Source organism: Grammomys surdaster, unplaced genomic scaffold, assembly GCF_004785775.1.
Source record: "Grammomys surdaster isolate TR1022 unplaced genomic scaffold, NIH_TR_1.0 273, whole genome shotgun sequence".
Lineage (NCBI taxonomy): Eukaryota > Metazoa > Chordata > Mammalia > Rodentia > Muridae > Grammomys > Grammomys surdaster.
Genome location: NW_021604714.1, coordinates 3,922,042 through 3,946,751, shown reverse-complemented (window position 1 = coordinate 3,946,751; position 24,710 = coordinate 3,922,042). Strand labels below are relative to the sequence as shown.

The 24,710-nt window shown below is 43.2% G+C and overlaps 1 protein-coding gene across 2 annotated transcripts in view; it reads left to right on the top strand.

Moving 5' to 3' along the window:
* Tet1 (tet methylcytosine dioxygenase 1) overlaps positions 1-18,262 on the top strand; it is a 66,067-nt gene extending 47,805 nt beyond the window's left edge. Inside the window, exons 6-12 of one of the 2 annotated variants that reach the window (XM_028776879.1) lie at positions 8,058-8,269; positions 9,136-9,286; positions 10,337-10,432; positions 12,510-12,599; positions 13,978-14,115; positions 14,988-15,234; positions 17,277-18,262. In XM_028776879.1, coding sequence (XP_028632712.1) covers positions 8,058-8,269; positions 9,136-9,286; positions 10,337-10,432; positions 12,510-12,599; positions 13,978-14,115; positions 14,988-15,234; positions 17,277-18,157 — 1,815 coding nt within the window. In that variant the 3' untranslated portion in view covers positions 18,158-18,262. The remainder of the gene's footprint in view (positions 1-8,057; positions 8,270-9,135; positions 9,287-10,336; positions 10,433-12,509; positions 12,600-13,977; positions 14,116-14,987; positions 15,235-17,276) is intronic. The other variant, XM_028776880.1, reaches the window with a different exon arrangement.
* The last annotated feature ends 6,448 nt before the right edge of the window (positions 18,263-24,710 follow it).

Genomic DNA, 24,710 nt, shown 5'->3' with positions numbered 1-24,710 from the left:
GAGAGAGAGAGAGAGAGAGAGAGAGAGAGAGAGAGAGAGAGAGAGAGAGACTGACTGACTCTTTTTCAAACCTCAAAGCTCTTTCCCAACAAGGCCACATCTCCTAATCTTTCAAATAATGCCACTTCCTGGTGACAAAGCATTGGAATCTATGAGCCTGGTGGCAACTATTGTCAAACTATTGTCATTCCAACTACCATACCCTCATAGGGATCAGTGAATAGATCGAGGCAGAGGGCAAAGGTCAGGAATGTCTGAGGGTAGGAGTTCCTAGTAATTAAGAAGGTGTTGTATTTCCAGCCCCCATTTTTCACTTACCAAGATAGGCTAACACAGTATTTAGTATGCTGATAAGTTTTCAAAAGCCATTAATTTATTACAATGGGTGCTGATGAGGTTTGCGTTCCAGTGCACATGCGTGAGTGTGCACATACACACAGGAGCTAATAGAGGTATTTCCTTGGGTACTCTGAACCTCTTTGAGACAGGGCCTCTCCTTGGCCTAGTGCTTGCCAATGGGTTTCAGATATATTCCTTTCTCCACTTGCAATGCTGGGATCACAGGTGGGATGTTTCTCCTGGTGTTTTTACATGTGTTCTGGGGAGTTGCACTCAGGCCCTCAAACATTTCCACGTACAATATCCTAGTGTATCTAATGGAAGAAATTCTCTTTTACTTTTTCAAATTTAATTAAAATATTATTTCATGGCTGGCCAGTGTTGGCAGCCACCTTTAATCTCAGCACTCAGGAGACAGAGGCAGCGAATCTCTAAATTCAAGGCCAGCCTGGACTACAGAGCAAGTTAGGATAGCCAGGGGTACACAAAGAAAGTCTGTCTCAAAAAAGCAAACAAAGCAGGCTCAGCAAGTCAGTAAGCAGTGTGCCTCCGTGGCCTTGGGCCACCCCTGGCTTCTCTTAATGATGGCTCATAAGCCAAATAATTCATTTCTCCCAAAGTGTTTAGTCATGATCTTTATCAGAGTAAAGACATACATAATACCATAAGAAATAATTGTTACTGTCATGACATTAGACACACAGTCAATGAAACAGAATTAATAACTATTAATTGGTTATCAATTGACAGATAAGCCTTCAATGACTTTTTTTTGTTTTTTGTTTTTGTTTGTTTTTTGTTTTGTTTTTCGAGACAGGGTTTCTCTGTGTAGTTCTGGCTGTCCTGGAACTCACTCTGTAGACCAGGCTGGCCTCGAACTCAGAAATCCGCCTGCCTCTGCCTCCCAAGTGCTGGGATTAAAGGCGTGCGCCACCACTGCCCGGCCAAGCCTTCAATGACTTAAACAAAAATGGGTGCCAATATGATCATAGATACTTAGCAGTAAATTTTTCTGAAATGGCCAGATAAAGAAAAAGTAAATCCAAGTGTGGTGGCTGGTCTGACACTTGTAATCCCATCCCTGAGGCACGAAGAGCCGGTTCTTGGTCCAGGTTGCTTCTCAAAGGAAGACAAGCAAAAGATAAGTTCAATCAATCAAAATTCTTTTTTGTTTTTTGTTACAGAGGCTCTACTAATACAACAATGAGAGCAGACAGGGATGGGAGAAAATATTTACAGATCATGTATCTCATAGAGGACTTCTAGATACAAAGACATGCGTAAAACTGAAAGTATACCTGTTCAGATTTCAGTCGCCTTTGTCACAAACAGTATACACAGGGTATCAAGCAGGGCAGTGCCTCAGTGCCTTTAGTGGTCATGCACCTTAAAATCACCACACCCTGGTGGCAAGAACCAAACAAGAAAATAACAGAAAGGGAGAGAGATCATGGGGAAATGTCGACTTGGTAATTCCCAGCAGCACAAAGTGGTTCACAACTGTCTGCAACTCCAGCTCCAGAATATACAGAGCCATTTTCTGGGCAGCGGGTGCGCTCGTACTCATGGGAAGCAGGCAGACAGGCAGGCAAAAACCACTGATCTCATTATAATGTAAGTACAAGACATCTTCAAACATGGGACCCTCTTGCCTGAGCCTCCCAGATACTATAACTGTAGACAGGGCCACTGAGAAAAAAATGTATATATTATATGAAAGCGGGGTTTGTTTGTTTGTTTGTTTGTTTTGGTTTTTCGAGACAGGGTTTCTCTGTGTAGTCCTGGCTGTCCTGGAACTCCCCCTGTAGACCAGGCTGGCCTCGAACTCAGAAATCCGCCTGCCTCTGCCTCCCAAGTGCTGGGATTAAAGGCTTGAGCCACCACAGCCCGGCATGAAAGCGGTTTTGACTTGTTTTAATTTTTTTCTTTTTTTAGTGAACATTTTAATTGTGTGTGTGTGTGTGTTCGCACGCACACATGTGCATCCGTATGCATAGATGTGTTATCGAGCGTGTGTGTTCATACATATATGTATGCTTAAGAAGAAAACAACTCTGCTGATTTTTACCTATCTTTCCCAGTCTAAACTTACTGATTTATTTGTGGTTTCAAAAAGCTTTATTGGCCGGGCGGTGGTGGCGCACGCCTTTAATCCCAGCAATTGGGAGGCAGAAGCAGGCGGATTTCTGAGTTTGAGGCCAGCCTGGTCTACCGAGTGAGTTCCAGGACAGCCAGGGCTTCCCAGAGAAACTCTGTCTCGAAAAACCAAAAAAAAAAAAGCTTTATTTTTCCAAGAGACTGATACTTAGGCTCAGGAAATAAATGCTGGTGATTTGTGTAGGAGGGAAAAAAAACTTTATTTTTACTTGTTCCAAGACTTGCGAGGAGTTCCAGGGTGATTACAAAGCTGACTTGTGGCTTGAGAATTTCGGGTGAAGGTCTCGAGGCTGGCTAGTGTGGAGCCGAGGAGGGGCCCCTTAGAAGGTGCGAGATGTTCTAGCTGTGCTTGAGTTGAACGTGAGGCGCTCAAAGGCTAGCTGGAGCAAGCGCTTCAGTGATGGATGCGGCCCCACCAGCCTTAGACAGACGGTCAGATGGTTCTTCTTAATGAACTTCACCTCCTCATCTTGAAAGTAATTAATTATTCAAGAAGTCACACAGATGAGGGTCTGGTTCAGGGTCTTCTCCAGGGCCAAGACAGCCTGACTTCCACAGCCTCCTGAGTTTTATCCCACCCGTCACAAAAAGGCTTAGGCATATCCTGGAAGAGTGCATGGCCTGAAAATGGTTCTGCCTAGGCCAGGCTGCAGAAGAGAGTTACCCAGAGCCATGTCATCCAGATCAAGATACAAGCGCAGAGAGAGAAGTTTACAGGGAGGTTGATGGAAGCTTCCGCTTTGATGGAATAATTTTGATGGATCTGGGAATTCCTGACTGATGCACAGTGGGAAGCTAAGCACAAAAAGACGGTGCTGGCTGCTCCTAGAAGCCAACAGCTGAGAAGATGGAGGTTGTGACTGGAAAGACTGATTGTAAGGCAGTCGAGAGCCCCCGGGTCTGTTCCTTCCGAAGACACAGGTCCATCCTCCATCGGACCTCCAAGGTCTTCTCTAATGAGTGCCTTCACTTACATTTTTTGAAGGCTTGGGAGCTATAACTTCATCCACCATTAATGCAAATGGTTCCTTTACTTTGGAAGTATTCAGATAATCCTACCTGCCTCAACATATTCTCTCAAAGGAAACACAAACAAATCTACACAAAATCTGCACGTAACCATCCACCAGGAATCAGATTGTCAAAGGGATGGAGAACCAATGTTCAACAACAAAGGAATGCAGCAACAAAATACAGTTTATTCCTACCATGAACTATTAGCAATCTATGAAAACGAATCCAATGATGCTAATATGCTCTCTGGCCTGCGACTCGCTGGTCAGATCAGGCTGGCCATGATCAGGCTGACCCCAAACTTAAAGATACAGCTGCCTCTACTTTAGATAGAGGTCCTAGCCCAGAGAGAATTTTTATTTTTTTTTTATTTTTTTTTTAAATTTATTTATTTATTTTATGTATATAAGTACACTGTAGCTGTCTTCAGACACACCAGAAGAGGGCATCAGATTCCATTACAGATGGTTGTGAGCCACCATGTGGTTGCTGGGAATTGAACTCAAGACCTCTGGAAGAGAAGTCAGTGCTCTTAACCGCTGAGCCATCTCTCCAGCCCCAGAGAGAATTTTTAAATCACCTCTCTACCTATTTAGTTGTGGTTTGAATATTGAATCCAAGACCTTTCTATGTGCCAGGCATATGTTATGCTATTGAGACCCATGCACACACACTTAAAAATAATAGGTTATAGCTGGCTGTTGGTGGTACACTGTTTAATAGAACTTGGGAGGCAGGAGGTAGGCAGAGACTGGTCTACAGAGTGAGTTCCAAGACAGTATAGGGCTACACAGAGAAACCTTGTCTCAAGGAGAAAAAGAAAAAGTGTATTCCAGAACTGGAAAATCAGGGCAGTGTACACACTAGACAAGTGTGTTTCACTGAGATCTCCATCTCTCAGACTTTAGGCTGGAAAGCTAAGCAATAGAGATGAGCATGCTCATTGGACTCTTTCTCCGTCAATCAATAAAAGGGTAAAATGGGGGTGGGGAGGAGCTGGAGAGATGGCTCAGGGGTTAAGAGCACTGACTGCTTTTCCAGAGGTCCTGAGTGCAATGCCCAGCAACCACACAGTGGCTCACAACCATCTGTAATGGGCTCTGATGCCCTCTTCTGGAGTGTCTGAAGACAGCAACAGTGCACTCACATACATAAAATAAATCTTTAAAAAAAAAATAAGATGGTAATTTTATGATATGTAAAGTACATCTCTAGAGTGTTATGGATGGAACAAGAACACTGTATTCAGGAGGCTGAAGTAGAGGATCCCGAGGACTGGGTAAGCCTGGACTGTGCAGCCAGACTCAATCTCCAAAATCAATAGAATACGAGATATCTTGAAGAATGTTAGTTTCGTAACTTGTAGATATTGTGCAACCTAAGTCTTGGAATGGCTTCCTGTGTATAGGAAGGGTGACTGTGTGACTGTGTCCCTCATGTGAGTGGCAGAGGAGGACCACAGGTGCTTCATTATTTCCTCCACCTGTCTCTGTTCTGCAATGCCCTGGTTAAGGGAATAAATGGCCATGGCCAATTTTTTTGGTGTTTGGTGAGGATTTGACCTCATGTCCTGTGTATGCAAAGTAATACATGGTTGCTCAGTAAGTCCTGGGACTTCCTGTATCCCAAAGCCAATAGATAGATAGATGATAGGCAGATAGATAGATAGATAGATAGATACATAGATACATAGATAGATAGATACATAGATACATAGATGGATGGACAGATGGATGGATGGTGCTTATTAAATATGAATAAGCTTAAGACTTAGAGGTAACAGTTTTCTTCTCAAGTCTCATTGCCCTTTGGCTTCTACAATTCACAAGCTGACACATCCTTTGAGGTACAAAATACAAAGATTTGGTTTGAATTTCACTTTCTCAATTTTAAGATAGTCTCACAGCTCTGGCTGGCTTTGCTCGGCCCTTGGGTTTCTCCTGCTTTAGCCTCTGACATTTACCATAACGTATCCTCCGAAGGTTGGGTCATAAACAGCATTTTCTTTCTGATTAATAATATCAACGTTAGGGTTTGAAATGTAACTCCACTAGACTTTGTGGTTTCTAATTATTTGTTCAGCAAGTGTTTGTCCTGTTCTGAGCTGTACTCAGGAGCCTCAGTTGCTACAGGAGGGCAGAAGACCCTGAACCAGCAGAGAATATTCTCTGAATTACTAGAGAACGGTTATGGAAACTTGTCAATGTGAGCCTGTAATAACCAGGAGCCAATATTGGGTTTTCTTTTTAAGTCATCCATTTCTGCAAAAAGCCCAAATTCCTGTGATTGGCCACTTGCTTCCACTCCATTCCCAGATAGAATCCCCGCTAGGGCTGGGAGACAGAGAGGACGAGGGCGGGCTCTGTAACTACAGATGTCTGTCTGATCTTTGGCCCTATGTTCCTGCTGGAATTTTGTTGACACTAAAAGGCTTGGAGTAGTTATTTGCTGCTGCGGCAGCTCTCATATGTAATGTGTCCAGCGTTCAGTGTCTTCAGGTTTTGATAGTTTGTATCTTTTTCTTTTTTTTTCTTTCTTTCTTTCTTTTTTTTTTGTTTTTTTGTTTTTTTTTTTTTTTTTTTTTTTTTTTCGAGACAGGGTTTCTCTGTGTAGCCCTGGGTGTCCTGGAACTCACTCTGTAGAACTCTCAAACTCAGAAATCCGCCGGCCTCTGCCTCCCAAGTGCTGGGATTAAAGGGTGCGCCACAACCGCCAGGCTATTTTGTATCTTTTTCATTTTAGCCTTTCTATTGGGATTTCTTTTACCTTCATATTTGTGAAGGTGGGATATATATATATATATATATATATATAGATATATATATAAATATATTTTTTTTTTTTTTTTTAAATGGTGTAGGGTTTGTTGTTGATTTTCCTTTGTGGAACTAGGGATCAAACTTAAAGCCCAGTGCATGCCAATGGAGTACTTTGCTACTGTGCTAGGCCTCCAGATATTTTAGATGCCTTTCAGTGTGTCTCCTTGGGTGGCTGGAGACCAGGAGTCTTGGGATGAAATGTGTATCCCAGGAAGCCTAACTTTATGTTGGTTCTGAGTAATTCTAACTCAGGTACCCATATATGCTGAATTCACCTCCTTGGTGGTCCTTCCTCTGGGGTTTTTATGTACCATAAATTTTTACATGTGTACATGTTTACATTTATATATGTGTACATTTCACACTTTTATTACTAGTGTGTCAGTGGCTGGCTGAGTGCTGGGCCATATGTGTCATGGCACATGTATGTTCTCTAGAGCCACAGATAGCCAGTGCTCTGCACCATGTGATTTCCATGCATCAAACTCCTGCGCTCTTTTGCCCTTGTGTGGTTTTTTGTTGTTGTTGTTTTTTGTTTTTTTTGAGATAGGGTCTCACTGTGTAGTGCCTGGAACACTTATGAAGAACAGGCTAGCTTCAACATGCCTCTGCCCTCCAAACACTATGATTAAAGTCATGCCCCACCACATCTAGCTGACAGTCTTGGCTGCAGGCTCAGAGGAAAACAGACCTCCTCCTTATCTCACCTCGTATAGACAGCTAAATGGTGCCATTTCTTGAAAGGATTACTGTTATTTGTTTGAGACAGGGTCTCTCCTATATCCCAGGCTGGCTTCCAACTAGATTTCTAGCCAGGGACAATTGTGAATTTCTGCTCCTCTTGACCCTACCTCAGGGGTGCTGGGACTGCAGTCACACATGCATTTCTTTTTGCTGGCTCTGTGCTGGACTGGAGAGACCCAGGCTCGTGCATGCCTGGTCAGCACTCCATCAGCTGAGCAATGGCCCAGGCTAGTCTGCACATTTTATAGTGCGGATCATGTTCTCTCCTTGGGTTATTCCACTTCTATTACCTGGGAAGAAACGTTTTAAAAATCAGACAGGATTTTTTATGGGACTCCAAGAAATCCAGAGTCTCCCACTGCCGTGGTAGCTACATTTCTTTGGCCTTCAGTATTCTGACAACTTACACAGTGATGTGTTTAATTTTTCTTCATTCACTATTGACTTCTTCAAATAAGACAAACGTCTTTGATTTAAAGCAGTTCCGTGGCTGCAGTGTCCAGACTCAGAAGATTAATCCTGGAGTATAGTCAGTTCAGCCAAGCAAGGGTCACCTCATGGATGACACAGACACCCTGTCTCAGCAACAGGCAAAGCACACACCTTAGCCCCTCCTGTGTAAAGAGTTCATGAGGACAAGTTGTTTCCAGGCCTTGAGTGATGGCTCAGAACATTTAAGAACATTTCTTCCTGTTCTTACAGAGGTCCTAGCACCCACATGGTGTTCAAAACTGTATCACACTACAAGTTCGTATGTGTTACATACATACATGGAGTTAAGGCACCATACACATGAAATTCAATGGAAACAATTTTTTTTATGTTATTTATTTATTTTTTTACAGTGACTCTGAAGCCTGGGATGTGTAAGACTTCCCCTACCCCACCTCCCAAAAACGGAAAGAAAAGGAAAAGAATGAAAGAAAAAAAGTCTGGCTCCTGATGTATAAAGCTTGTACAGATGAATACATTGTGTTCTTTCAGGTGCTTAGAAGAAGCGGTCCTGAAGAGAAGGTCCTTTGTTTGGTTCGCGAGCGTGTAGACCATCACTGTGCTACGGCTGTGATAGTTGTCCTTATCCTGCTGTGGGAAGGGATCCCTCGCCCGATGGCTGACCGCCTGTATGATGAGCTCACTGAGAACTTGAGGTCCTACAGCGGGCATCCCACCGACCGAAGGTGTACCCTCAACAAAAAGTAATCAGATCTGCGTTGTTCTCCCTCCCTCTGTTGTGAGCGGTAAATTGCTAAGTAACTGCCAACTGAGACTACCATGTGAGGAACAGGCCTCTTTAGTACCGTGAAAGGAAAGCTGCACGCTGTTAGAGGCCGCTGGCCCTCCATGAGTTGGAGCTAGGACTGTATCGGACTTACGTAGCTTTTGGAACTTGCTAGGCTCAGTCCCCAGCACCACCAAAAAAAAAGAAGAAAATCAACAACTTCTGATGTTAAGGATTTTCTTGCCCTCTACTGGGATGGAGCCAGTGCTGTACTGTCATCCTCTTCCCTGTCATTTGCAAATTTATTTATTTATTTATTTATTCATAGATTTTTGGGGCAGGGTCTAGATAGCTGGCCTAGAACTCTAAACTTGTTCACTTGGAATCTACTTTAGTGCTTTTGAAATGTCCCGAGGCAAGCAGCCTTTCATCATTCCTGCTGTAGTCCTCATAACGCCTTATCACAATCGACAGAGACCGTGTGTTTAGTGGGGTGCATGCTCTTTGCCGAGGTCACCTTAGACATAAAGGAGCTACAGTTCAAGAGGACGTCAAGGTTTTTAGTTGAAAAGGAAGGTTTCAATTTCCTGCCTTTATTTCTCCTCCTTGGGTCTCTAAAGTCAAACATAGGCAAGCTTGTTTTCTACCTGGCCTTAGAAGCTTGGATAATCACTTTAGTTAAATAAGAACCAGGAATTGATTCAGAGGAAAGAGGTTAGGTTGCTGGTAAGTTTGAGGCTAGAAGTAGCCAGGGTATGTCCTATTGAAGAAAGTATAAATATTATAACCTGTTCATGAACCATTCCTTTGCCCTTGTCTAATGGCCTACTGACCGTCTTCCAGACGTACCTGCACCTGTCAGGGCACCGACCCAAAAACCTGCGGAGCGTCGTTCTCCTTTGGTTGTTCGTGGAGCATGTATTTCAACGGCTGTAAGTTTGGGAGAAGTGAAAACCCCAGAAAATTCAGACTCGCTCCAACCTATCCCTTACATGTGAGTTGCCTTTTGAATTGTCCTGTGGTATCTACAGTGTAGAACCATGTAGAGTGCCTTAAAAGTTTCTTGAAAACAGTCACAAATGACTAAAATACACATGTCGCCACTAAGTTTCTAAGTCAGGTAAAGACTATTACAGTTGTCCATGAGTCTTACTGCTCCCCAGCACCAGACAGAGGGAACCATTATTATGAGCGGTTAAGAGCACTGCTCTTCCAGAGGTCCTGAGTTCAATTCCCAGCAACCACATGGTGGCTCACAACCATCTGTAATGAGATCCGATGCCCTCTTCTGGTGTGTCTGAAGACAGCTACTCTATATTCACATACACAAAAGTAAATCTTTTTTTTTTTTTTTTTTTTTTAAGAAAAAAAAACAAACAAACTTAGGGTTTTATGGGCAGCCAGAGTCAAACAAACTCATTTGCCTACATTTTAAAAACTAAGAAAGTGCCGGGTGGTGTTGTGGATAGCCCTGGTCTTGTATTTTGATACTAATCCCGCCTTCCTGGGAAGGGGGTGAATCAGTACACAGGTGACTTCTTGTAAACCTTCTGCCCACCTTAACTTGTAAAATAACCGTTAGAGCTGGTGACTGGGCAGTAGAAGGGGAGGTGGAGCTGAAAAGTTTGGTGGAGAAGAGAGAGTGGGAAGAGAAAAGGAGAAGGAGGAGACGGAGATGGAAGGAAAAGTGCGTGGCTTGGAAAACCCACAATTTCTGTCTCGTAGCTGGGGAATAGAGTAGTGTAGTGGTGAATCTGCCCGATCTGGGTGTGCAGCTTATAGCCATAATTATTGAGTTGTGTTTGCATTGACCGGGCTTATTTGGGTTGGAGATTTACTGCAACAGGGTGGCAGTGGCCCATGCCTTTGTTCCCAGGACTCACAAGGCAGAGACAGGAGGATTTCAGAGCTGGAGACCAGCCTGGTCTACAGAGCAAGTTGCAGGACTAAACAAAGAAAACCTGTCTAAAAAAAAAAAACCCCACAAACAAAACAAAACAAAAACAGCAACAACAACAAAACTAAGAAAGTTTACTTCCCACAGAACTACTATAAAAGAATTACTGGAATGAGCTCTGAAGGAAGCAGCATGAAAACTGGATGGATCGCTCCAGACCGCAAGGCCCTCATAAGCAAAGAGGTTGGTCCAGTTTTTTATTCAGTTTTTAAACTGAAGCATGAGTTTACAAGTCATTCTTGTTGAGCAAAATCGGGAGGCAGGGGAGCGGTTATTATGGCTGAATAGGTAGGGGAATGTTCTCACGTTTTGTTAGGGTAAGATTAGTCATGTCAGAGTCGGTGGATCGCAAACATGCCCTCTCATCATCCCTAAATAGGTTCATTTAAGTAGATCAAAGCATTCCACCTAACTGCATATATCAATCGCTTTCTCTGATGCATCACAATATTTTTATTAAACTTTTTTAAATGTGTGTTTGTGCACTCGCGTGCGCACATGTGTGAATTTGACATCATGTACCTCAATCCCGTTTATCTCTGCCTCCCCTCATAACCCTTACAACCTTCCCCCTAATTAAAAAAAAGTCTCATTGTGAAGCTGTGTGTCACTGTGTGTCTCACAATATATCCTTTTGTCCATGCGCCTTTGCTGGTAAACATTCATTGCATGAGGCCTCTGGTTTCTCCTACTCTACCAATACTTGAAGGTCACTGGGACTCCTCTCAGGTATCCTACTGCCGTGCAGCTTTGGATCTGTAGGACTGGCCTCTTCATGTGCTCCAGCAGTTCAGTGATGGCGTAGATGTTGGGGTGAACCAACTTAAAGACCCGGATCGGAACCTGAGGGCCATCTGAAGTGGAGCTGGTCAGTCCACTGGCTCTCATGCCCCAGGGGGTCTGTTCACTTAACCACCCCCATGGGCAGACCCAGCTCTGCTATGTGCCCAGGAGAAGTGAAGGGCCTGGGGCAGGGCAGCTCTCTGGCTCTCTAAACCCTAAGGCCAGGCCTCTGACTCACTGCCAGGCCTGAGGTGGGGGAGGAGGGTATCCCTCTGTGTTCTGTGCCACCTTGTGCAAGACCAGTACCAAGGGCCAGCTCTCCTAAGCTCATCCCTGCAGGGCTGGCTCACCCACAACTCTTTCAGTGTGTAGGGCTGTTTCCCGCATCACTACAGGAGGTTAGGGGCTAGGTCAGTCCCTACTCACACTCTGAAGGCCAGTTCTTCCATGATCCCCAGGTGAGGGACAGCGTGTCTCCTTTCGACACATCAGACCGGGGATGTCGTCCTGGCCTTTGGTGGTAACAAACTCCTGCTGCTGTAGAGCCATGGACCCAGATGTGGCCCCGGTGGCACTGGCCACCATGGTCCCAGGTGGCACCACCAGCTCCTCACATCAGAAAAATCAAATGCTCCCATGACTTGATAGAACAGTGTGAGCTCTTCGATCCTCAGAGCTTTCCCTTTCGCTTCCCAGCATGCTCTTGAAAGCATGGGTCAATATTCCTCTAATGAATAGAGAGAAAAATTATATGTAGGTTTTTTTGGGTTTTTTTTGGTTGGTTTTTCGAGACAGGGTTTCTCTGTGTAGCTAGCCCTGGCTGTACAGTTTCTGTAACCTGAAACATGGACCCTGCTCAGAACTTCTGTAATGTAGACTTGGCAGGCTAGCCCAGGAGGACTGAGTTCAAGGCTAGCCAATGATACATGTAAAGAATTCAATGACTCAGATAAAGCCATGGAAGTCATGTAGAGGCTGGGCACAAATGGTCCAGACCTTCCTGCTCTTTCCAGCGCTGTGGATTTCTGTGTACATACCACAGCTCTGAGGTCCATTAGGAGTGTTCTCTAGTCTAAATGCTAAAAATTGAGGACGGCTGAGAAATACTAAGAAGATGATTAATACAATTACCAAGAACTTAAGTTAAACGTATAGCTTATAGTAATGCTTATTTGAAAATGGATAAGATGTTACATGCATATCTATAGCTCGATTTGCCTTCAGGAACTTTGTCTGTGTTCAAGTGTCCAATTCTATTAAGTAAGTAGGTGTGCCTTTTCTTCTATGTTGGAGTATATTCTTCACTATATAGATTTCTAATGTCACAGTCGTTCTACCCACTGTATCGTGGTAAGTATGAGTGGTAAGTCCGCCACATATGGAATTATATGTAGTGGAGTTTGATGCACACCTGTAACTCACTTTAACATAACTAACATGTTTTAAAGTTGCATTCCATGGATTATCTTTTTTATAGGAAAAACAGCTTGAGGAGAATTTACAAGAGCTGGCTACAGTATTAGCCCCAATTTATAAGCAGATGGCTCCAGTTGCTTATCAAAATCAGGTATTTTTTTTTTTAGAACCTTTCACAATGACCTTAAGCATATTTTAAATTTCTATGTCAAATAAGTTACTATTCATAGCATTTTTTCTATGTTCCTCTTAAATATGTCCCTTCTTATTAAAAATAGTTGTCAGATTGTGTGTATACTTGCCTGTGTGTAAACACATGTGTATACCATGTGTTTACATTTTAGCATTCTATGTCTTTGAGACAGGATCTCTTGCTGAATGTGGTTCTCATGTTTACTGACAGTCCTCAAACCCCAGTGACCCTCCTTCCTCTTTCCACCCTCTTTGGGAAAAGCATATACAGAGAAAGCAAGGCTTTCTGTATGGGTGCTAAGACGCAAACTCCGGTATGCAGGCTTGGCTGTCAAGCATCCTTAGAGTCTAGGCCATCTCTCCTGGCCTGAAAGCTCTTCAAATGTACACTTCTTATTGCTGCCTTTCAAAAGTACTCAAGTAGGGTTTTTTTCTGTTGGGTTTTGAGAGAGCCTCACATGTTCCTGTCTAGCCTAGACTTCACTTTAAAGTCTCAGTGATTGAATTATGCCTTAGGCAAAAGTGGGGCATGCAGTTGAGAGGTAATGCTTTGTTATCCTTTAGGAGCTCCAGAACTGCCAAAGACAAAACTGTAGATGGAATAGACCTAGGTGGGAGTCCAGCCTGATGTACAAAAAACCTTGTTTATCAGAGATGGCTCAGTGGTTAACAGTACCTGCTGGACTTGGGGTAATGGTTCAAAATGTTTTTAATCCCAGTGCTTTGAAACCCTGCAGAAACAGGCATATTTCTGAGTTCAAGGCCAGCCTGGTCTACACAGAGTGTTCCCAGATAGCCAGGGGCTACATCAGAAACTCTATCTCTACCCCCCCCCACACACACACACCCAAAAAGAGCTTCTTGCCAGCATATTCTGCTTAATTTTTTTTTCATTTTATGTAGGTTAGTGTTTTGCCTCCATGTCTGTGTGAAGATGTAAGATCTTGAAATCACAGACATTTATGAGCTGCCAAGTGTGTGCTGGGATTTGAACTTGGGTTCCTGTGGAAGAGCTGTCAAAATTCTCAACTGTTGAGCCATCTCTCCAGCCCAGCACCTTTGTATCTGATTAGGGTGTTCACTGTGTTTGTCTGGAGGTGGATAGTTCATGCCTGCAACTAGTTTCTAACTCAGTTCCCTAACCACAGCAGCAAGTGCCCTTATCCACTGAGCCATCTTGCCTACAAGCCCTTGATACACTTTTATTGCCCTACCTGGGTACTTCCACATATAACTACGTATATCAAGACAGAAAACCAAACTCACACAGAATATAGTTGGGAAGAAATCGTGGCTGGATAGAACATTATTTTACAGTTTTCACATTTCTTTCTTAGGTGGAGTATGAAGACATTGCTGGAGAGTGTCGACTAGGTAATGAAGAGGGGCGGCCTTTCTCCGGTGTCACCTGTTGCTTGGATTTCTGCGCCCATTCTCACAAGGACATTCACAACATGCACAATGGAAGCACCCTGGTATGCACTGAGTCCTTTAGTCCTTTGTAATTTAGCGGTGCTCCTTAAATGTAATTGTATTGAAAAAGATTTTTGATTGTAAGGTATGCGTCTTGGTTAGGGTTTCCATCGCTGTGCACAGACTCCATGACCACACCTACTCTTATTATAAAGGACAACATTTAGTAGGGGCTGGCTTACAGTGTCAGAGGTCCATTATCATCGTGGCAAGATCATGGCAGCATCCAGGCAGATACAATGCTGTAGAAGAGGCAGGGCATCTTGATCTGAAGGCAGCCTGGAGAATCTCTTTTGTCCTGGGCGGAGCTTGAGCATAGGATCTCAAAGCCCGCCCCCACAGTGACGCACTTCCTCCAACAAGGCCATTATGGCTTTTTTTTTTTTTTTTCGAGACAGGGTTTCTCTGTATAGCCCTGGCTGTCCTGGAACTCTGTAGACCAGGCTGGCATCGAACTCAGAAATCCGCCTGCCTCCGCCTCCCAAGTGCTGGGATTAAAGGCGTGCGCCACCACTGCCCGGCGCCATTACGCCTCTTAATAGTACCACTCCCTATGGGCCAAGAAGTCAAACACATTATTCTATAGGGGCCAAACTATTCAAACCACTAGAATATGTATAGAAAAGAAATATTGGTTGTTGGACAAGGCTTTATTTAATCCCAGCAATCAGGACTCCAAGACTCCTGGGTCTCTGAGTTCTAGACTAGTGTGGATTTAAACTCTTTGTAATAGACCCTTTCAAATATGTGGGTCTAGGGGGCCAGTTTGGTTTTTTCCAAACCAACACACCTGCTGTAGGTGATGCCGGGCATTGCTAGAACATTCCTTATCTCTTCTCCCGCCCGCCCCCCCCCACCCCCCCCAAACCCTCAGGTTTGTACCCTGATTCGACAAGACGGCCGGGACACAAATGTTCCCGGGGATGAGCAGCTCCACGTCCTCCCACTATACCGGCTTGCAGACACTGATGAATTTGGCTCCGTGGAGGGGATGCAAGCCAAAATCCTGTCTGGGGCCATCCAAGTCAATGGGCCAACCAGGAAGAGGCGACTTCGTTTCACTGAACCTGTTCCTCGATGTGGGAAGAGGGCCAAAATGAAGGAGAAGAACAACAAATCAGGTACTGCTGGCCTCAGAAAGAAGAAGATCTCTGCCAGCACAAAGGGAGCCCCAGGTGTGTCAGGTCATGCAGAGCTTTCCTCCCTGGGGGTGGGGGCAGGGTGAGGGGGGGCTTGAACTTGCACTTGCTCTTTTTCTCTTCTCTTGGCTGCCATCTCATCCTGCCACACTCCCAGAGAGATGAGTTCATTTCTGTTTTCTGATCTTTGCCTGGTCCTCATTCACAGATACCCACAGATCATTGAGTTTGCTTCAAACTTAGACCTCTTCCCTCTAAGGTCTAGGTCAAGTTTGACTCCTGCTGTTTGTATGAGTTGCTCTGCATGTACACCTGTATGCCACAAGAGGGTGTCAGATCTCTTTATAGATGGTTGTGAGCCACCATGTGGTTGCTGGGAAGTGAACTCGGAACCTCTGGAAGAGCAGCCAGAGCTCTTAACCACTGAGCCATCTCTCCAGCTCCCAACTCCTGGGTGGTTTTGGTTTTGTTTGTTTGTTTTTTTGTGAGATTGGTTTTGGTAAATAACACTGGCAACACTGTGGATTTTGTGTGTTGTTTTTGCGGGGGTGGGGTAAGGGGGTGGGGTAAGGGGGCACTTGGGAGGCAGAGGCAGGCGGATTTCTGAGTTCGAGAGTTCAAAGCTAGCCTGGTCTACAGAGTGAGTTCCAGGACAGCCAGGGCTACACAGAGAAACCCTGTCTCGGAAAAAACAAAACAAACAAAAAAAAGAAAGCAAATGCTTAATCCCTTCAATGAATTCCACAGTGCTAATTGGTCCAAATGTGATCACTTTTTGAATTTTTGCATGGATTTTTTTTTCTCGGAATGATTATAACAATTTCTCTTACAGTGCCTTTGAGATTTTTTTCCCCCCTCTGAACACTGATTTTTATTTTTAAAGTACCTCAAAATTCATTTTCCTGTCTTTAATTTGTAGAGACTTTTCAAGCTGAGTTAGGAGTCTTTGTCACAGACCTAATTGTCTCTGACAGCTTCTATTACTCTAGGATGTCTAGGGTTTTCTTTCACTTTGAAGTGAATGGTAAAGGTCAGGAAAGATGGCTCACTAGTAAAGGAGCACTGGCTGCTCTTAAGAGAAAGAGATCTTAAGGGAGAATTGTTGTCTGGACAAGTACAATCAGCTGAGGTAAGGCTCTGGCAGAATACTTACTTGACTAGTATAAGAAGTCCTGGAATTAAATCTGTAGCATGACCCTAAAACATTAGAAGGCTTGGGATTTTGGCATATGCTCTTAATCCCAGTACTGAGGCAGGAGGATTCTGTAAACTGCAGGCTAACCTATTCTATAAAGACCCTGTTTCAGATGCATGCATTTTTCCTGAATATATGCCTGTGCACCACATGCATGCCTGGTTCCTGAGGAGTTCAGAAGAGGGTGTTGGATCCGCTGCAACCAGAGTTACAGACAGTTGTCGGTGCCTTCCTTCTGGGCACTGGGAATCCAAACCTAGTTCTCGGCAATAGCAACAAGTGTTCTTAACTCTCCAATTCCCGTGATACAGTTTTAAAAAGTAAAAAGGGCACATGCCTTTGATCCCAGCACTTGGGAGGCAGATCTCTGAATTACAGTCTAGTGTGATCTTTGTCACTGAGTCTCAACATTCCTGATGCTGTGACCCTTTACCACAGTTCGTGTCGTTGGTGACAGCCACCCAATCATAACATTATTTTCATTGCTCCTTCATAACTATAATTTTTTACTGTCATGAACTGTAATGTAAGTATCTGATATTTCCTATGGTCATAGGTGATCCCTGTGAAAGGACTGTTGGATACCTTACTCCCACAAGGAGTCTCAACTCACATATTGAGAACTGCTGGTCTACATAGTGAGTGTCAGGATAACCAGGGTTATGTTGAGAGACACTGTCTTAAACAAATCAAAGCAAATCTTATTACAGGCATACTTATAGCAAAGTGATTGCCTACTCAGGAGTGAACACCAGGACAGAGAAAAGCAGTTAAAAATACTTTTTAACAACTGACAGGTGCCAAAATAGCTTCTTTTATTTTTTTTAAGGTTCACACAACACTAAGAGCTATCCATCAGCCTCATCTACTCCTCACCCAGTGAAAGAAGAATCTACAGACTTCTGTCCCCTGCCGGCTTCCTCCACAGAAACATCTACCTGTGTGCACAATAAAACAGCCTCAGGTGGGTTTCCAGAAACAAGTAGCAATCTCCCCTGCACAATGCCTTCTGGAGCACACAGTGGTGCTAATGCAGCTGCTGGGGAATGTTCTGGAATGGTGCAGCCTGCTGAGATGGCTGCTCTTCCTCACCAATCTCTTCCCATAGCGGATTCTCCGGTTCATGCTGAGCCTCTCACTAGTCCATCTGAGCAGCTAGCTTCTAACCAGTCAAACCAGCAGCCCCCTTCCCTCAGTAATCCTCAGAAACTGGCTTCCTGTAAGGTGGAAGACGAGCGGCACACTGAAGCAGACGAGCCTCAGCGCCCCGAGGACGATAACTTCCCTCAGCTTGATGAATTTTGGTCGGACAGTGAGGAGATCTACACTGATCCTTCCTTTGGCGGAGTGGCAGTAGCGCCCATTCACGGCTCTGTGCTGATTGAGTGTGCCCGGAAGGAGCTTCACGCGACCACCTCCTTGGGTTCTCCCAGACGAGGGCTCCCTTTCCGTGTGTCCCTTGTATTCTACCAGCACAAAAGCCTAAATAAGCCTAATCATGGGTTTGATAGCAACAGGATTAATTGTAAATGTAAAAAAGTAACGAAAAAAAAGTCCGCAGACCAGGAGGGAACTGATTTATCCCCCGAGGCCCATCTATCATACCAAATTCCTTCTCGAGTTGCGTCAACCTTAACCCGCGACAATGTTGTTACTGTGTCCCCCTACTCTCTCACTCACGTCGCGGGACCCTACAACCGTTGGGTCTAAAGGCTTCTCTCCTGTAATGCCTTTGCTAATGTGGTGTAGTTTTTTCGGTGCTGTCCAAAAGAAAGTCGTTCTGTTGTTTACTGTAGCTTCATTTGGCCCATTTCAACTCCGAGGTAAAAATTTAAAAAGTGGGGGGGGGGGTACTTAACTGTGATTATATTTTGAGAATTGGTAGAAGGTAAACATTTTCAGCAAAAGTAAAATTTTTATAGTTTTAAATACTTAAAGAAACATCTTGGTTAGGTGTTGGCCATGCTAGAACCACAGAGTCTGGTGCTTACATTAAGTTCCTTTACTATTAAGAGGGTTTAAACAACAGGTTCCTGCAATAAGATGTGAAAACCAAGATGTAGTGTTAATTCTACACAGTTCCTGGTGCTCTAACCACATCCACACACATAGTAATGAGCTGATTGATTGTTTTATGGTGCCATTGTTCAAGCATCTTCCAATCATTGCCATCATGTCTGCACATTTCTTTGAAGTAGACCAATGAAATGCTTTTTCTCTTAAAACATTTCTCCTATATAAATAGTTCTTTATTATTCTAGTGATGGTTGGAGGCTGTTCGTTAACTGTAATTGTATATATTTTAAAAAGCACTTTCTATTTTTAAGAGTAACTTGAAATAGTATAGTAGCAGAATCCTATTGTCTATTATGTGTGCATATTTGATTACCAGAGAAGTCATTTGTTCTTGCTGTGTAGAATCCTGTCCCGTTAACCTCAACCTGTATCAAATAACACATGACTTCTGTTCTTTACTTATAGAATAGAGGATCTCTAAAAAAAATTGAAAATACAAAATGCCACCAATATCAATTTCCCCTTTTTTACTAGGAAAAAAAAATTGTGTTCTGAAGTCGCCTCGTGAATTAAGTATATGACCCATGACAGGTGTTTTCAAAAGGCAGAGGAGGTAAATTGGGATCAGTCAAAGGTTCCCAATGCTTCAAGATGAGAGAATACATGTAACATGTCCTTCCCAAATGAAAAGGAAATGTTCTGTAGAGATAATTGAGGGGACAAGCTTGCATTAGCACTCTCACCCTTACCCTGGAGTTCCATGGTGATATTGAGAGCCAAACTACTAATCATATTACCCTGTCGGGTTTAGGAAAATGGGAACTCAAACTTGCTTAGTAATCCTCTATTTTGAAGGTCATAGGTAAAACAACATCCTGGATTGTTTTAGCGTTCCGGTGTTCTGCCCATTGTTTAATTGACTTATTTATATACCAAGAATGATTTCCCCAAACAAAAAAGCCTAGAACCAAGAGACCTTTCAGTGAGATCCAAATGCACAGGTGCTAATGACTTTCATGGGGTTGGATTCTTTGGATCTGGATTAGGATTCCTGTCCTTCAGGAACCCTAACGGTGCTTCTCAGAGATGCCATAAGAAGCCCACAACTACCATAATCTTGGTGCAAATGTAAACAGTTGCAGTAAGCTCTCTAGAGAATAACTTATTAAAAATGATACATGGTGCAAAGTGTCAAGTTTCTGACTGAGGCAGGTTCAGGAAATAAGGACATGTCCACTGATGTTCCGTCGTGTACAAGGAGACGGATGCTCCTGGAATACATACAACTGTTGATCTGATTTAGTGTTTTGTGTGCCTTAGATTTCCGTTTATAAACATTTTTAAGTCTGGAGTTTTTACGTAGGTATGTGAATGTGACCGTTTATTCCTTTATCTACGTCAGTTAGGTGTTTGTTAGTGTAGCCCATCAGAAATACTCCCTCGTGAATTGACCTTTAAGGTTTCAGACCTTAGTTAGAAATCATTTTCTTCCTGGTCTACAGAGTGAGTTCCAGGACAGCCAGGGCTACACAGAGAAACCCTGTCTCGAAAAACCAAAAAAAAAAAAAAAAGAAATCATTTTCTTGCCATTACGGGGTAGAATCTTCTCCTCCTGCCAGTTCCTTCATCTGTCCGTCCCTCCAAGGAACATTTAATTGACTGCTTCTCAAATCGGTTTGATTGGTTTGTTTTTCCTTGAATTACCTTGTAATCCAAACTTATAAAGAATGCTTGGAATTACTTTCTAAGGACATAACAAATCACCTATCAATGAAGAGCTACAGTAATATATATTCAAGCTGATGTGATTTTAATGATAAGGCCACATTCTCGGTGCTTAATCAGTTGTATACACCAATGTTGATTAATGGGACTGTTGGGGTTTATGAATCTAGTTGCAGTTTGACAAAATAACTACATGAAACTAATCAGTTTCAACAGAAATGTTGTCATTCCATTGCTAAAGTTAACATTAGAGATGGAGTGCCTCAGCCAGCAGCCCTCTGTGGAAACTTCATTATTGCTTTCGTGGTCTCTGATGTGCTCTATAGACATCCTCTGCTGGGTCAGTGTTCTCCTGCACCTCTGCTGGCTAGACACTGCTTTAAGAATGGTCTGTCTGTCTGTCTGTCTTTTTTTTTGGTTTTTCGAGACAGGGTTTCTCTGTATAGCCGTGGCTGTCCTGGAACTCACTCTGTAGACCAGGCTGGCCTCGAACTCAGAAATCTGCTTGCCTCCCAAGTGCTGGGATTAAAGGTGTGCACCACCACCGCCCAGCAAGAATGGTCTTTCTTAAGAAACAAAATAAATTGGTGTGAGATGACAGTCACTTATCCAACCCACCCATCTAACAGTCTTTGTACATCTCTACTATTTTATTTTAATTGGATTCCGTTTCTTTTACCTCGTCTGTCAAGTGCTAATTAAGACTGTTGATGGTGTAGATTTTGGATACATTGTTATATGACTTCCATGGTAGCTCTGCTGATGATACGATTCTTGCCTGTTATAGATTTATACATCACTTGCCCTCTCAAAAATCCATTTTTGGTGGGTTTTGCTTTTATGAGACTGGATCTCTACGTGGTCCTGGCTGTCCTGGAACTCAATGGCAAACCAGATTAGCTTAGGATTCACACAGAATTATCTTCCTGCTCCTGCCTCTGTGCTGGGATTAAAGTTGTACTCCTCCACTCTCCTAGCTGTTTTGTTGTTCGTGCTGGTCGGCCTCATGTATGTCCTGTTTCCAATTCTCTACAAAGTACCAAATAAGACCAGGTACCAAAGAGACTATGTTATAAAAGTTATTCAAATATATTGCTGGGACTTGAGGCTAATAGAGGCAAATTTTCAGAACAAGTCCACATCGTAAGCGATTTCCCAAACATAATCCTTGCATTTGTAGAGACAGAAATGCATCAGGTAAAAGCTGTAAGCCATTCACTCCATTAAATAGTTAACTGAATGGCTATTCTTTTGTAAATGATGTACTGACCTGATTCACATGAAATAACCTACATCTGATTATCATTTCACAATAGCTTGTACAAAAGTAACCCCAAATTAGTCATATATATAAAATGAGACTTCTGTGTGGGACAAAGCTATCACATCATCACATGACATCTTCTATCGATTGTGGGTGCATTTACCTGTGTGCCAAACAAGTAGGTGTATGCAGCCTTTAACACAAAGCTACCCTGAGTTTCATCCCTCAATGCATGGGAGTCTTTTTCAGTCTAGATTTAATACAACTGAGTTTCATCTATATTAGAAATTCATAACAAGAACTGTTGTGACAAAGGATCATGTGGTGGCTGTTGCTGCACCAGAAAGTCTCCTTAGAAGGCAGAGCTCAAGCCTTGAGCTCTCAGGACAGATGGCACCTACTGCTTAAGGGCCATTCTGCTCTTAGAACTGTACAGAACAAACTTCACTTTTCTCACCCAGAGAGGATTATATTACTGAGAACTATCTTGATTTTGTGTGTGTGTGTGTGTGTGTGTGTGTGTGTGTGTGTGTGTGTGTGTGCAAGTCAAAAATAAAAAAGTTTTCTGTCCTCTGGTTCAGGACAAACCGTAATGGTGAGATTAGGTCAGGATCCTGCTGACTGTCTATTCTAGACTTTTCGAGGAGAACCAAGGACATTAACCTAATAACTTCCCTATGCATATGGCAATCCTTGTCTCTGCCATTCCCTCTAGAACCTAGTATTAGGAATACACATGGAGTTCTTGAGGACTGGCTGTAGAAACCATTAAAGAAAGCATGTTTTCATTGTATATACTCTGTTAGCAGTGGTTGCACAATCCCTTGCTGCCCCTCCCCTACTTCAGTTCACTGTGATGTGGCTGTCATCACAGACAGGAACGCTGCTTTACTCCTCTGTGCTGGTCGCTTTGGCATATTTAGCCATGTGGTGTGGTCACTGCTTAGTGGTTTGAGATGACTAAGTTGTTTTTGTTTTCAAATGAAATGAGTGTTTCATATTGTATTTCTCATAGCATTAGAAGACAGTGGCAATTGTGAAGACCATTTAGATAGTCACTGTGTTGTCCTCCCATAAAACCTGTCTTCAAAATCATTAAAATTCCTAACCATGGTTTTTATTTTTGGTTTAGTTTGGTTTTTTTGTTTGCTTGGTTGGCTTTGTCTTTATGTAATAGAAGTTTGGCTTCTATTAAATTGTGAGACTGGACTTCCTTAAGAGTCTCATGGTGTACACAGCACAGTCTTGAACTATGGCTAAGGATGTTGAGAACTTCTTTTTCCCCTTCTTTCCTTCTGAAACTGGGTCTCAATATACAGAACTGGCCAGACAACATAGACCAAGCTGGCCTTGAACCTGCAGAGGTTCTTTCTGCCTCTGACTGTGCCACACCTGATTTCTCTGGTACTGGGATTGAACCAGGCCTTTGTGTGTCAGGTAAACACCACCCACATAGGGAATCATCCTTTGTGTTTGCACACAGCTTAGTGTGTTCAGATGATCTCTTATGAATTGCTAGGGCATAGACACAGGGCTCCCTGCCCACCTAATGTACATTTGTATGAGCCCCAGTTCTTTTCCCAGATAACCATTTTGCCCAAAATATGTGTTATTCATAATCTTATTTGACCCCAGGACCCCAGTGTTCAAAATTCCCTTGTGGCAGTCTGTAATGTTTCCAGCTTCTAAATTACAAGGTTAATAATTCTTTTATTCCCTTTCTACATTCAGATTTCTTTATGATTAAACGTCTTCTCTTGTGTGCTCCACCACCCAGATCATCCCATGCACAAATATACCTGGCTCATCCAAGTTTTTCATTCCTCTGCCTTCCTTTTGAGACACCTCATTATGTAGTTCTTAAACTCTTTATTTTGCCTCAACATCTTGGCTTATCTTTTGAAACCTTGTGTCGTAAAGTCCAACACCCTGCTTTGCTCAAGTGTGTGATCCCAACTGCTGGGGAGACCGGTGCGGGACGATAGAAAGAAAAGGAACAACGCCTGGGCACAGAGCTTGCCAGCCTTGCTGGAAGCCCCCGGGTCCAATCCCAGTTCTGCAGAAAGGACCAAGAGTGTGTATCCAGAACTTTTCAATTTGGGGTAAATACAATTTAGGTTACGTATTCCCATTCTTCCGGGGCTTTTCCATCTCCGGCTGCTCAAATTCAAACCTGCCAGGCAGTTTTAGTCACTGGATCTTAAATGCAGATGGAGTTTCTTTTCCTTATCCTCATTTTCTACCCTTTGTAGAAACAAATACCTTCCTACCAACAGTCTCGTTCTGTTGATGGGAACGTTTTTCCTAAGGTAAGTTTACTCTAGAAACTCTTCAGCTGTACTAGTGTCTTAATAATGGCCTTGATAGACTGGAAACAGGATCAGTTGAGATAATACAGCCCCACATCCGTATACATAATCTAGTTTCTAAGAGAAGGCCTTGGTGATGAGCCACCAGAAGCTCTGGGGATGAAGTCAAGGGGGATTAATATTTTTTTTCTGCCCTCTTCTAATTTTAACTGGAAATAGATGTTAAAACTAGGTAACATGGGCTGGAGAGATGGCTCAGCGTTTAAGAGCACTGACTGCTTTGCCAGAGGTCCTGAGTTCAATTCCCAGCAACCACATGGTGGCTCACAACCATCTGTAATGGGATCCAATGTACTCTTCTAGTGTGTGTCTGAAGACAGCTGCAGTGTACTCATATACATAAAAAATAAAATCTTTTAAAAAAAGAAAAATAGGTAATATTTGACAATAAATAATTTCAAAATAAAATATTTTGAACATAAAAAAAACCCACAAAAATAAAAAAAGCTTAGCATCTCTCACTAGGCGTGGCGTGCACACCTGAAATTGCAGCCTGTGGTGAGGCAGAAACATTGGGAGGAGCACTTGTGGCGGCTTCTCACCAGTACTGAACTCAGAAAACAGTTTTCTTTGACAGACAGGCCACCAGAAAGAGTAGCCAGTAGCTTACTCCGTGTCGCACAGCAAGTCAAGTAATATGAGTGAAATTATGTGTGTAGGTGTTTTGCCTCCATGTATGTGTGAGCCATGTGTGTTTACTGAGTAGAGCTGATAGGAAAGAAACAGAAAACTTACAGGCCTATTTCTCAGCTAGATCCCTTTCCATTGTTTAGCCAGCTGTTGAGCATATTAAAGATCTCATTTATGCATTTATGGACTGGTGTGTGTGTGTGTGTGTGTGTGAGAGAGAGAGAGAGAGAGAGAGAGAGAGAGAGAGAGAGAGAGAGAG